This window comes from Oratosquilla oratoria, chromosome 34 (genome assembly GCF_046742065.1).
Source record: "Oratosquilla oratoria isolate Oo_2021 chromosome 34, ASM4674206v1, whole genome shotgun sequence".
Classification (NCBI taxonomy): Eukaryota; Metazoa; Arthropoda; class Malacostraca; order Stomatopoda; family Squillidae; genus Oratosquilla; species Oratosquilla oratoria.
Window position 1 is genome coordinate 10,329,965 of NC_134810.1, and position 13,634 is coordinate 10,343,598.

The 13,634-nt window shown below is 37.2% G+C and overlaps 1 protein-coding gene across 1 annotated transcript in view; it reads left to right on the forward strand.

The window, feature by feature from the left end:
* LOC143018054 (sacsin-like) overlaps positions 1-12,550 on the forward strand; it is a 164,337-nt gene extending 151,787 nt beyond the window's left edge. Inside the window, exons 10-11 of the mRNA XM_076173103.1 lie at positions 1-9,944; positions 10,066-12,550. The exon at positions 1-9,944 is cut by the window's left edge and continues 693 nt beyond it. Of these exons, the coding sequence (XP_076029218.1) occupies positions 1-9,944; positions 10,066-10,362 (10,241 nt within the window). The 3' untranslated portion in view covers positions 10,363-12,550. The remainder of the gene's footprint in view (positions 9,945-10,065) is intronic.
* Positions 12,551-13,634: the final 1,084 nt, after the last annotated feature.

The following is a 13,634-nucleotide window of genomic DNA, read 5'->3' on the forward strand; positions in this document are numbered from 1 at the left end:
CTAGAGAAATGTCTGAGGTAGATTTGTGTTGTTTAGTTTTGGACTTAGGGTCTTCATCACTGAATGAACTTTTCCTCTTTATTGTGAAATCACCATATCTGTCAAGTAATGAAGATGTTTTAGCAAGGCTTAGAAACAAGAAATTTGTACCTAATCAGAAGGGTATACTTCACAAACCATCAGACCTCTATAGACCAGATGAAAGCTGGTCAGAAGCCCTCAGAGATGAAGATTGTTTCCCATCTTCCAACTTCAATCATCATTTAGAATTCTTGAAAACACTGGGGCTGAAGAGTTGTAAGGATATTCCCAAACAAACTTTAGTTAATATTATTAGATCAGTGAGTAACAAAACATTTGGTGGTGCTGACCTTTCTAGAAAAGTTTATGCATTGTTAGCACTTGTTAATGATCATAATGATTGTGCTGAAATAAGCAGGTCTGTTGTAAATACACCATTTGTTCAAGGTGCTTTGCAACCTTCATCTTGTACATTGAATCTACCATGGGCAACATGCACAAGATTTTACAAACCCTCTGAAATCAAAAGTTTAGAGAAGTTTGAAGAGGTCATTGGTTGTGTATATCCTCTAATAGCATGCAAAAATTTTCCAAATATAGAGAGGAACTTTGGATGGGACATTGAACCTACTGTTGATGTAGTAATTCAACAGTTAGATAAAATAGTTCAGTATTATAAAGAAGAATATCTTCAGAACCCTGATTTTATTTGTCTAGTAGAACGAATTTATGAAGTTTTGACATTGCATTGTGAAACTCCCAAGAAAGAGTATTTAAAGAAACTTCATGGTAAAGAATGCATACTTACAGATTATGGCTTCAAGAAACCTAGTGAGGTGTATATTAAAAGTGGCCAGAATGACTTGAAACTTGTTCCTTTTGTGTACTCGCTACATAGGTTTCTTAAGCAAAGAAGTCTGTTTAGATTTCTAGGAGCCTACCAAGAACAAATGCCTGCAATGTTTGTCTCTGTTTTAGTGGATATACATGAAGCTCACAAATCTGGAAGAAGAGGTGTTAATGAACTTGACAGTGATAGATATCTTATTGGTAGTATCTTGCAAAGATTACTATTACATCTAGAAGATGTAAACAAATCTGAATTGCTTCTTCCTGTGGAAAGTGCCAATGATACCTTGGAGATGGAAATGGCTGAGAATTGTACATATTCGGATAAATCCTCTGAATGGCTGCAAGATATAGAAGAAATGGGCATCAAAATTGTACACAATTCTATAAGCCCCACCCTTGCAAAAGCACTAGGTGTAGACCCATTAAATAAACATCTTTTTAAGGAACAAGAGGCAATTATGCAATGGGAACAGAATGAACCTCTCACCACACGCATCCACAATTTGCTTCGCCATTACAGGGATGGCCTAGCAGTTTTAAAGGAGCTAGTGCAAAATGCTGATGATGCTGGAGCCCAAGAGATAGGCATTATGTATGATGAAAGGGAAGGCTTGGAAGCACGATCAAATCTCATCAGTAAAGATTTGGCAGATTTTCAAGGTCCAGCATTGTGGGCTTACAATGATGCTGAATTTACGAATGAAGATTTAAAGAATATAATTAAATTAGGAGGTGCCACCAAAGGAGAGCAGTCAACCAAAATTGGTAAATTTGGATTGGGATTTTGTTCAGTGTACAATATAACTGATGTTCCAAGTTTTGTAACTGGGAGTAATTATGTTATATTTGACCCACACATGAAACATAACTGTGAGTTAAGTGGTCCATCTGGTGGTATGAAGTATGACCTATCAAAAAAATTTAACAAAATTATGCTTCGGAGACTTAATGATCAGTTGAAACCTTTTCAAGATGTGTTTAAATTTGACATGAATGAGGGGTATTTTAAAGGATCCTTGTTCCGGTTACCCTTGCGCACAAGAATGCAGGCAGAAGTTAGTGAAATCAGCGAAGTGGTGTATGGTCATAGTGAGATGGTGGAATTACTTTCAATGTTTATGAAGATGGCAGGCAATCTTCTTTTGTTTACACAAAGTATAAAAGAAATCAAAGTATACCATCTTGGACCATCTGTCAGCTCTCCTAAAGATGCTAATATATTGCTGCATATTAAAAAGATAATAAAAGGGAGATTCACAATTCAACAGGATATTAAGAAAACCTTAAAATCTGACCATACACAAATGCAGTATGCCTTTAATGTCTTAAATAAGGCAGAAATATTTAACTACAATGAACTTGTTTATGCTGATATTAAGCTATGGTTCAGTGAATATGCAGAAAAATTATGCTCTTTGACAAAAAACTACCATACAGTGGAATGGCTTGTTTCTTGGAATTCTGGGTTTGGTGAGGCTATCAAATTAGCCAGAAAGATGGGACATGGCACTCTTCCACTAGCAGCTGTGGCAATACCTGTTTTGAAAACTAATGGGTATTTGAACTCCTTTCTACTTGAAGACTTGCCTACAGGATTTTATCAGAAAAGTCACATGCATTGTTTCTTGCCTCTCCCCATTCCGACTGGCTTTTCTGTCCACATTAATGGTTACTTTCAAGTTGCCTCTGATCGTACATCACTAACAACTGTAACAGAGGATGACAGGGGGTATGTAAATTGGAATAAATGTCTCATGAGAGATGCAGTCATTGCAGCATGGTTTAGACTACTTGCCTTTTTCAGACAAGGAATAAACCAAAGAAGACCTTACCATGAACTGTGGCCTCTGAGACTGCATGCCAAAGATGAGCTGTATTTAGAAATGGTTGACAGTTTTTATACAGTCATTGTAAAAGGCAACTTGAAAGTTTTTCGACGTGATGATAGATGGTGTGCCCTCTCAGAATGTAGGTTTCTTGAAAACCAGTTCTTGAAAGAATCCATTGCTGAATCAGCTTCTGCATTTCTTTCTAAATGTCTTGAGGCCAGTAACTTGGTGCTTGTGGAGATTCCTGAGAACATTGTGGAAGGTTTTTTGGATTCATCATTTTCAGAGAATATTATTACTAGCAGGACTTTTTTCCTTGAATATTTCCTACCAAATGTGATCTGCAATTATATAACAGTTATTGAGAAAGAAAACCTAATGTTGTATATTTTGGATAATAATGACCCAGAGGTGTTAGGATTTGTCAGGAATAAAGATTGTATTCCTACCTTGCCTAAATACAAATTGAGGAGACCTTCTGAACTTGTGAATCCTGAAGGGTTGTTAGCAAAATTGTATGATAATAGTGATGAAAGGTTTCCAACAGAGGCATTTACCAAAAGCCATAGGATGGATGTTTTGATCACACTTGGTATGCTGACCTCTAAATTAACAATGGATATGGTTAAGGAACGGATCCAAGTGGTTTCTGCTCTGGGTTGCAGTAGTTGTGCAATTGAACACACACAAGCTATAATGAACTATATGGCTTGTCATCTTCAACAAACTAAACAAATTGCCAGTGCAATAAGAGAAACAAAATTTTTACCAGTTATGAAAAAACCTAAAGATTGGTCAGTTTCTTGGAAAGGAAGTAGTTGCTCTGAGAAACCCAGCAAGCCTTGTGATAAACACAAAGCAGTTGACAATCATTGTTTGACCTTTTCACTGTGTTCACCTAAACAGGCCTACTCTTCTGAGTTAAAAGATATTGTTGGAGGCATTGAAATTGTGCATCAAAATTTAGGTGAGCAAAGATCAGGAATGTTGGAGGTTTGGAAAGCCTTAGAAATTCCTATGAGGCCTAAAGAGGTACCTTTACAAGTGGCCATTGAGCAGTTGCAGCTTGTAAGTAGTGAAGTGCAGGAAGTATCTTCAGAGTGGTGTAACAAAGTCATTCGTAGTATATATAAATGTATTGACAAAAGTGTTGCGAATGGGAAGTATTCCTTGGAAAAGCTGAGAAATGAAAAAATCCTCCTTACCAAGGTTGGATTTAAGAAGCCAAGCCAGTTTGCCCTGTCAGAAGAATCTCATTGTTCTCCAGAATTCTTCTGTGCTTCTACTGAAGATTTACACTGGTACAAGCACTTTTTGAAAGCATTGGGAATTCAGCAGCGACATGATCCGAAAACTATTTTGAGTAGGTTGCAAGAGAAAGGCAGCAAACTTAGAGGAAAAAAATTACCTGAGGAGGAAGTACAAAAATTTTCAAGACTCCTTAATTTTTTGTTCAGTGAACTGATGTCTTCAAATCTGACCATTTCCTTAGAATCTATTCTTTTACCTGATGAAGACCTTTACCTACAGTGTACAAAGGAATTATGTTTTATGGATGACATGGTTGTTGAAAGAGGTCTGTTCAGATTTGTACATCAAAAGATTGCCTTATCCAGAGACATGGCTGATAAGCTAGGTATTCTTACTACGACGAGAAAAAGGTACCAACAGTCATCCCACCGCATAAGTTTTGGTCAGAAAGAGCCTCTTACTACTCGCATAAGAAACATCTTAAAAGACTACCCATGTGACAATGGAATAATGAAAGAACTCTTGCAGAATGCAGATGATGCAGGAGCCACAGAAATATGTTTCATAAAAGACTTCAGGAACCATCCAACTGAAAAACTTTTTAGTCCTGGCTGGTCAGAACTTCAAGGCCCAGCACTGTGCATCTATAATAATGGTTCATTTACAGAGGAAGATCTTGAAAGCATCCAGAAGTTAGGTGATAGTAACAAGATTTATGACCCAATAACCACTGGGCAATATGGAATAGGGTTTAATGCTGTATATCATTTGACTGATGCACCCTCTTTCTTGACCAAAGGTCCTAAAATAAAGTCTGGGGAGACACTTTGTATGTTTGACCCACACTGTTGGTTTGATGAAGAGGCTACTCCTCAGTATCCAGGGGTACGCCTTACAGGATTGGAAGACTTACGGGTGAGTAATCCGAATAACTTTAGGGTGTATCTAGAGGAAAGTGTTATGAACAAAGAAGGAACATTATTTCGTCTTCCATTACGTCTGTGTAAAGGTTCTGAAATTTCCAAGGAAGTAATGAGTACCCAGAAAGTAAATGATTTGATAAAGGAGTTTAGTAAAGATATGAAAAAATGCCTTTTATTTCTTAGATCAATTAGAAAAATCAGCATTGCCTCCATCAATGATAATGGGATTTTGGATATAGAATACTCTGTGGAAGCCTCCATAGATGACGAGGCCAAAACATTGCTGAAGTCCCTGACAGATCATATAAAGTCATACAGGTCTTGCAAGGAAAGCAACTTGACTCTGTACAAAATTCCAAGAAAGACTGTTGCTTATAAGCTTCATATTTCAGACAGTAAAGGTTGTCAGCTATATTGGTATGTTGTTCAGCAGATTGGAACCAATAAACCTGACTCCGTTCCAAAAGTTGTAGAGGATGTATTCAGAAATGGGAGTCTTTGTATGCTCCCTCATGGAGGAGTAGCCCTCCTCCTCAAATACCAGGCAGAGGAGGTATTAGATCCGAAAAAATTTATGTCAACTTCATGCTTTTTACCACTTCCGGTTACTTCCAACTTGCCATTTAGTGTCAATGGTCATTTTGCCCTTGATGCAACTCGAAGAGATTTGTGGGTTGGAGAGGATTACAGAACAATTTGGAATAAGTGGCTTGTAAAGGAGGTAATTGCTCCTACAGTAGTTCAAGCATTATGTTTTTGGAAAAAACACAAATTTCAAGATCAAGAAATTTTAAAACTAGATGAATATAAACGAAGAATTTGTAAATACTACAGCGTATTTCCTCATAAGAGAAATGTATGTGAGATATGGGAAGAACTAGCATCCTCTGTTTATTTTCACATAAAGACAGAAAAATCTCGACTTTTTGATGTATATATTCCCATGAAAGACAAAATCCCACCAAAGTCCAGAAATAGTGGTGGACAGAGCAGTTCTCAAGACACAAAAGATGATGATTGTGGAACAGTTGAATGGTGGCCTCTTGAGCATGAAGAAAGCGAGTTTCCCTTGTATTTTGATAATCTTAGTAAGGAGTACAAGAATGAGCATTTTGGTGAAAGCAAGATTACCATGTGTTTTAATGTTCTTGATAAGTACAAGGCTTCCAGTGAGCGTTTTGATAGAGTAGTCAATTCACTGAAGTGGCATAACATGAAAATAAGTAGCAAGGAAGCATATGATCTCTTATATAAGGCTGATGTTAAAGTTCAAGGTATTGATCCTAATATAGTACTAGACTTCCTTCATTCTTGGACTGAGAAAACTTTTGGAAGTTGCAATATTACACTTTCAATAGATATTAAAGAAACTGGCTTTCAGAGTATAAGTACTGTCTGTGATATACTAAAGTTTGTCTCACATGCTGAGAACTTTTCAGAAAGAGTAAATAATCTTCCTCTGCTAGTAACTGAAGATTCCCTACTACAGATATTTTCTGAGGACTTGCCAGTGTTTGTATCAGAATACAGCTCATTGCTTCCAGAAATAAAAAAAAAATTTGTTCACTCTGATATGGTGATGTGTATTCAGGCACTGTTTGAAAAGTTAAGGTCATCCAATATGGTGAGGGAGTTTGGTCTCGAGGATTTGATTGATAACCTACAGGGACATTATTCTACTTTTTTTTGTAAAGAAAAAATAAAGTTGAATTGGGAAGAAAAAAAATTGGTGAAATGGCTTAAGAAGTTTTGGGAGTTTGTAAGTTCCTCCCATGAGAAGCTTGCTAAGAAGCCAATAGAATGGGAACAAAGGAAAAACATTATTCTAAATAGATTAGGTGACTGGGCACTGTATCCTACTTCTGATGACAATTCTGTTTACATTATCCCAGTCAACATGGCCAAGTACACCCTGGCTCCAACTAGTACAAACATTAAGTTGTTTTCTAAACTCTCTCTTCCATTTGCTACCTGTTTTACTGAAAGATGTGAAAATTGTACAGCATATAAGAATACAAAACTTGATAGTTCCCATAGGAATACACAGCTTGAGGGATACAGTATGCATCATACAAGATGTAAGCAATTTATTGATTACTCGTGTACAAAATCAAAACTGATGGAATTTTGTACTGATGATACAAAGCCATCATTTGTTGTAGAACTTATGTATTTTCACAGAAAGCTGCTGTTCAAAGATGCATCTAGCAAAGGTTTTGTTAATTTGGCAAAAAATATTGTGCAGTATGTAGCAAATAACTGTAATAAAGTAGATAAACTTAAGATGAAAAGTCTTCCACTATTTGAAGATGTTGAAGGCAATATCTGCAGTTTGGAATCTACAACTCCAATCATTTCTCATGGTGTTCCCAAATATGGTCTTCATGAGATGGGAAAGGCTGCTGGATTTGTATTGTTAAAAGAGGAACATGACTGTATATATAGAGTTCTAGTCAGTGATTGTATAATGACACCAGTAACAGTTTATGAAAAATACATTCTCCCAAGGTTGAAACATATTTGTCAGAAGAATGTAATTAAGCACATTGATTATTTAAGAAGAAATATGTATGAATATGTAGAGAACAGCAGTCTAAAAGATGTGCTGAAGAAAACTCCTTTTATTCTGTATAATTCAGAATATGTAACTGCAGATGTGTTCACAGACCATGAAGTACTAGTATTCAGAATGATGAGCCCAGAGAAACTGCCCAATCCCTGGGTAGAAAAAAAATGGAAAGAATTCTTGAAAGTAGCTGGAATGAAGCACAAAGTTACACCAGATTTATTCATTGGATATGCACAACAACTGAAATCATGTGAAAACTATTTAGAAAAGTCAAAGGTGCTAGTAGAATATTTCTTTTCTAACTTTAGTGACTTTCATGGCAGTATTGAACGGGTGTCTACACTAGAGTTTCTTGTTCCAGAAATAAAACCAAGACTTGGTAAATTGTTACCATGCTTCAAAACTACTTCTGGATTTACTTCTTTCAAGGAAGGTATTGAACAGAAATTTGCAGAAATGGTATGGTCTAAGGCTTCTCTCTTACCTTCATATGCTGAGCCACCTAATGAAGAGATGAAGTCAGGTTTGCAAGTTCAGTGCAAGCCACCAGACAGGGTGATGATTGATCATTTGCAGTCATTTTGTAAATTTATTGTAGAAAATGGTGTTCCTTCAGATGAAGAATTTGAAAATGTAATGGACAAAATATATGGAAATCTAAAGAAATGTAATGATTCAGTTATTGAAAATCTCAAAGCTGACTCTATAATACACATACCCAATCATAATGTTATGGTTGCACCAGGATTTGTTGTTGAGGAATTGAATGAAGAGATATTGCCATACCTTTACAAAGCACCCAAAAGGTATGGTAAGTTTTCAGATGTTTTCCAGAAATTGGGCATACAGGAGAGTGCTACAGCTACAATATATGCAAATATTTTGGAATACATTTATAATAACTCTGGAGGAAAGAAATTAAACCCAGAGGAGTCTAGAAAACTGAAGATTGTATTAAAACAGATGACAAAACTATTGCCTGAGATGAAGAGTCTGAACGGCTCCTATTTGTTTTTACCTTCTGTTGAAGAAACTTTAGTTAAATCGAGTGATATGTATTTTGCAGATATCAGACTACCACATCTTGCCAAAAATATACTGGACAAGCCTGTTATGTTTGAACTTCGAAATCTAGATATTGGTATATCAACTTCAGGATTTGTAAGTCATCTTCCCAACCTTTTGAAACCAGTCTTGCTTAGTACCGCTGTTGTTGAAGAGTTTGACAGCAGCACAGCCGTGGAAGTAGATACCAGTTTGCTCAGACAAGTTACAGAATATCTAGGCTCTGATGTATTCAGACATAGTTGTATGAGGCTTGTAAATGATAAGCAGATACAGGAAGGGTCTCGTTTAACTTCTGGTTTGAGAAACAAAGTTTCGAAGATAATTAACTCTGTCTTTGTAATACAAGTGCAGGAAATAGAGGTTAGATATATGTATAAACTTGAAGAAGTTTCTCGTCAAAAGAAACTTTTCTTTCTTCAGAATAGTTCTCAAAATGGTGGCATGAGGAAATTATATATTTCGAAGGGAATTTCTGAACAAACACTTACATTTGCCCTTAAAGAGGCCTTTATGGATCTACAAAAATTCATGGGTTCTGAATACCTACTATTTCTGTATACACATTTTAAGGAACCCCATGAACTTTGGTGCTTTTTGGATAATCTAGATGTGAAACCATATGAAGAAGGTGAGATAATGCTTCCATTTGATACAACTCCTGGAACTTATTTACATACAGATTTTATTCATATGCTTGACAATGACTTCCATACACTGGACAAAGGAGAAATTGTTGCCATGAAGAGATATTTGATTGATGGTGAAGAGGATGTTTTCATTATTGTTAAAGTCCTTCGTGTTGTAAGCCAAAACAACAGTCTGTTGATGCAAGAATATGAAGTGGAAAGTGGATATGAAACATTTCCCACTGTAAAGGTCAAGGGCCACCAACTCTATAGATTTGTTCGCAACAAGTTGGATGATGATTCCAACAAAAAATTAGTTCCTACAGGAGAAGAGCCTGAAACTGTTCATTCAGAGTCTGAAATTATGGAAAAGGTGAAAAAACAGGTTATTGAAATTTGGAAAGTTACAGATGAAAAGGAAAAACGTCATTTATTACGTCGCCTTGTGTTGAAATGGCATCCTGACAAAAATCCAGATAGAATAGAACTATGTACAAGGGTTGTGCAGTATATTCACATGTTGATAAGTCGTTTAGAACGAGGAGAAAATATTGAAGATGAACCAAACAAAGCTAGGAGTTATTCGAGTGCATCATATGAAGATATATTTCGTACTCCTCCTAGATATTACACCCGACCTTCAAGATCATCTAGATTTTCCAGGTCCAGATCTTATCCGAGAAGTAAACATTCTGACAGACCTCAAACAAAATTATGGATGCAACAGGCTGACCATGATCTACAAGAGGCTAAGGACCATGAAGAGAGAGGATCATCTTGTTGGATTGTGTACATGTGTCATCAAGTAAGAATTCATAAAAATTTGTCATATTCCTAACATTTTGAGGACATTGAAATATGGTGTATAGCTACGTGTCCACTCATAGGCTGTGTAATATCACTATCCCAACATTTTTTCCTCCTAGGCATCAGAGAAGGCCATCATTGCTGCCTTATTCTTTGAAGATCGTGATACAGCTGCAAAGTTTCAGAATGGACCATTTAATCGATCTCTTTCTGAACCTGCAAAACTTCTAACGAGCCCTGAGTTGCTCCTTTCACTTTGCCAGGAAATGGAGGCAAGGATTCAGAAGCATGTTAATATGAGGTACCCTATTTATGGATCTGCCCCATGTAATGTTTATGATAGATGTGATGCTAGTTTTATGATACAAAAAGCATCCAAGTTGATTACCCTGGTTAAAGAGAGATTTGGTTTATAGTATGTAAAGAAATAACTTATAAAAATGTCAAAACTGAAAGTCTATGTTAACCAGGTATCTTCCCTATTATAAGGGAGGTAGCCAACCATCACCCCTTTGTTTCCCTTTTGTCTTAGTTCGTGCATGAAGGGTCACCCCTTTACCCTGGGCAGAAAATACAGCAAGACCCAACTGCTGCATTAATGTTGCCTCTGTCCTCATGCCTTCATGTGAAAGAAGAGAAAAAGCAAATGAACAAGGAGGAAAGGTTGCCATGTAAATGAAGCAGCTCTGCTGTGTCTTGCTGTATTGCTTATGACCCCAGCAATTGGCAGGAGACAGGGACCCTTCATCCATGAAGAGCTGAGAGGGAAACAATTGGGGGGAAGAAACCTTTGGTAGATGCACAGTTTTGCTTGCATCAGTATAAAGTGGTTTTTAAGGATGCAAAAGAACATTTCTAATTAGATATGTAGAATATAATTGGTAGGGTGGTAAGGTAAACACAAAAGACTGTCATAGGTTTTCTTAACATTTTTATCTTTCTCTGATGTCTTCAGAGTACAGACAAACAAAAAGAAATAAAAAATCTACACTCCATCCCAAGATTGCCTTGTTCCTCTCCAATCAACCTGACTCCTCCAACCCCTCCGTTCTGCATGAAGTATCAAGCGGCTTACTGTTTTAGCTAATTTAGCGGACCCATTGTGTTGATTGCTTGTATCGATTTGGATTCATGTAGCAACTATCGGGATGGGTTAATTAAATTTACTTAAATTGTGAGCTGCTTGATACTTAGCAAAGCAGAACATAGAAGTAGGAGGAGCAAAGTTGATTACAGAGAAGTCTTGGGGTGGAGAGATGTTGATTTATTTTTATTCCTTGTATTCTGAGGAAGTTGGTCCTGGTAAGGATAAAACATTAGGAAATAAAACTTTGCTTTCTGTGTTTACCTCGCCACCCTGTCACTCTAGAATATAATTTCTACTGCCCAGTCTTGCATTTTAGGATTTTTGGATATTATATAATTTGTAATTGAGGAGGTGAGGAGGAGAGTGGGGAGGAAAAGGAGTTGAGAGATAAAGTTGATGGAAGAATATTGGGATGGTTTGGACATTTGGAAAGAATGAGTGAATATTAGTAAAAGAGGTGGAAGGAGTGAACATGAGGGGATGACCAAGGATGAGATTTATGGATGGGGTAAAAGGGGCATTGGGAAAGAGGGGAATGTCTGTTGAGGAAGAAAAGGAAAAGACATATAGGGGTGAGTTGAGAATAGTTGTGTATGGATGATGCTGTGATGCATGGAAAGGTTTGGGTGAGGGATGGGGGGGTGAGAAAGTGCAAATGAAATTTTGATGCTGTCCAAAGGGATATCTTTTTCTGCATGAGGGGATGGAGAGAGTGGGTTGCCAATTAAATTAAGTGACCTTGGTGTGGATGTCCTGTGTCTTGCTGTATTGCTTCTAACCCAGGGCAGTGGTTGAGATCAGTGATGACCTGTCATACAGGAGCCAAGAAAAGATGGAAGGGTGCTGAATGGGATTTGAGTATGTGGGGATGAAATGTGTGCAAGTGTATTGTCTTTGACTTTGGCTGCCTCCCTTGTATAAAGGAAAAAGCCCTTGATTAATGTATGTCATTTACTTTACCACGAGTAATGTTGCTGATCTTGCAAGATGTTCCTAGAAACACTGAGTGCAGCAGCTAGGGCTGGATTTACCTACTTTTGGGCCATAGGCCAAACTTGTCAGTGGGTCCCCAAATTTGTAGAAATATGGCATGTTTCAGTATCCAGTATGTCTGCCTACTTTCATTATTTTTTTGGAGTGTTTTATTTATATACATGTGTGTATTTTTATATATATATATATATATATATATATATATATATATTTTTTCATTTTATCTTTTTTAATATATAAAATCTTTCTTGTGTGATAAGTTTCAATAAGGCCATAGTTACCTTATAGGCCCTAGGCCAATGGCCTGCCAGTTGGTAAATCTGGTCCTAGCAACAGCAGCAGCATCCATGTGGTAAGACTGGCCATCATAGTGCCTGTCATTTTATAGTAGTTGGGCTGGTTTTGATCCTAATGCAGCTAATTCTCCCAACAACTGACTTTGGGCATTATTAGCATCTTTTGTGTTCAAGCCAGAGTAACCTTTGTAGAATGTAAGAAAGCCCGCATGTTGAACAGATGTTAAGGGGGTACGCGACACCTGGGGGGGGTGAATTTGGTCAAGATATGGCATTTTTCAAAACTGTGTTCAAAATGTTCGTATACCACTTAGAAATAAATCCCGACAAATAATTTTCCAGCCGCGCGCAATTTAAAGGTCCTGGGTGAGGATTAAAGGGACAGATTTAAAGGCGCAACCCACACTAGAAGGAGGCGTGCCACTTAGGACCTTCAGGCGCAGCGAATAACGTTGAAATTTGATTGAATTTACACTCGCCCAGTGTATCAATGGCCAATACGATTGTGGAGGGGAAGGGAGGAAGGTGGAGGGAGAATATTTCGCCAACTTTGTGCGAAACTAAGCGTTAGTTACCGGCTAACTCTGAAAAGGGAAGTACGCATGTCTCATGAGCTCTCATTGCAATCTATTACTTTAGCTAGTACATATTACTCTTTAGTACAGTCATCATGGGTAGCAAAAAGAACAAAAGAACATCACAATGACAAAAAACAGCAGTCAAAGATGGCAAGCAGTCAAAGACGACTAAAGATCTCACCACCTCTCACTCCACCACCGCCCTCACCTGCACCTCTGTGACGGTGACAGAGGTAAAGGACAACATTAGACTAAACAATTCAAAGAGGAAGATTAAATCCAAAGAAGAAAGCAAGAGGAAAAAGATCAAGGCTATACAGGAAGAAGAAAGAAGAAGGGACATCATATGATGCTGGAGGGGGTGCCCTACCAACATAGATTGGCGAGGGGAATCTGATGAGGAAAGAGAAGGTGCCCACTACTGGAAAATAAACCTCTTTCCAATGATTTAGATACCCTGAAGACCCCCAGCAGAGAGATTTCATATGAAGAAACCGCCAAAGGTGCAAAAAAGCAAATTATATGATGTTGTCGTCTGTGTGTCGTCACTACTGTGACATGCTTATACTTTAGTTTTTCAGTATTTAAAGTACTTATAATTAAAATATGTTGATAATTTTTACTGTACTTACTTATTATATAATAAGAATTAAGCCATGAAAAAATCAGTCAAATTGGTGAAACTATAAGCAAGTTACAGATATATTCATATTTCAAGTTGCCATATCTCCGTT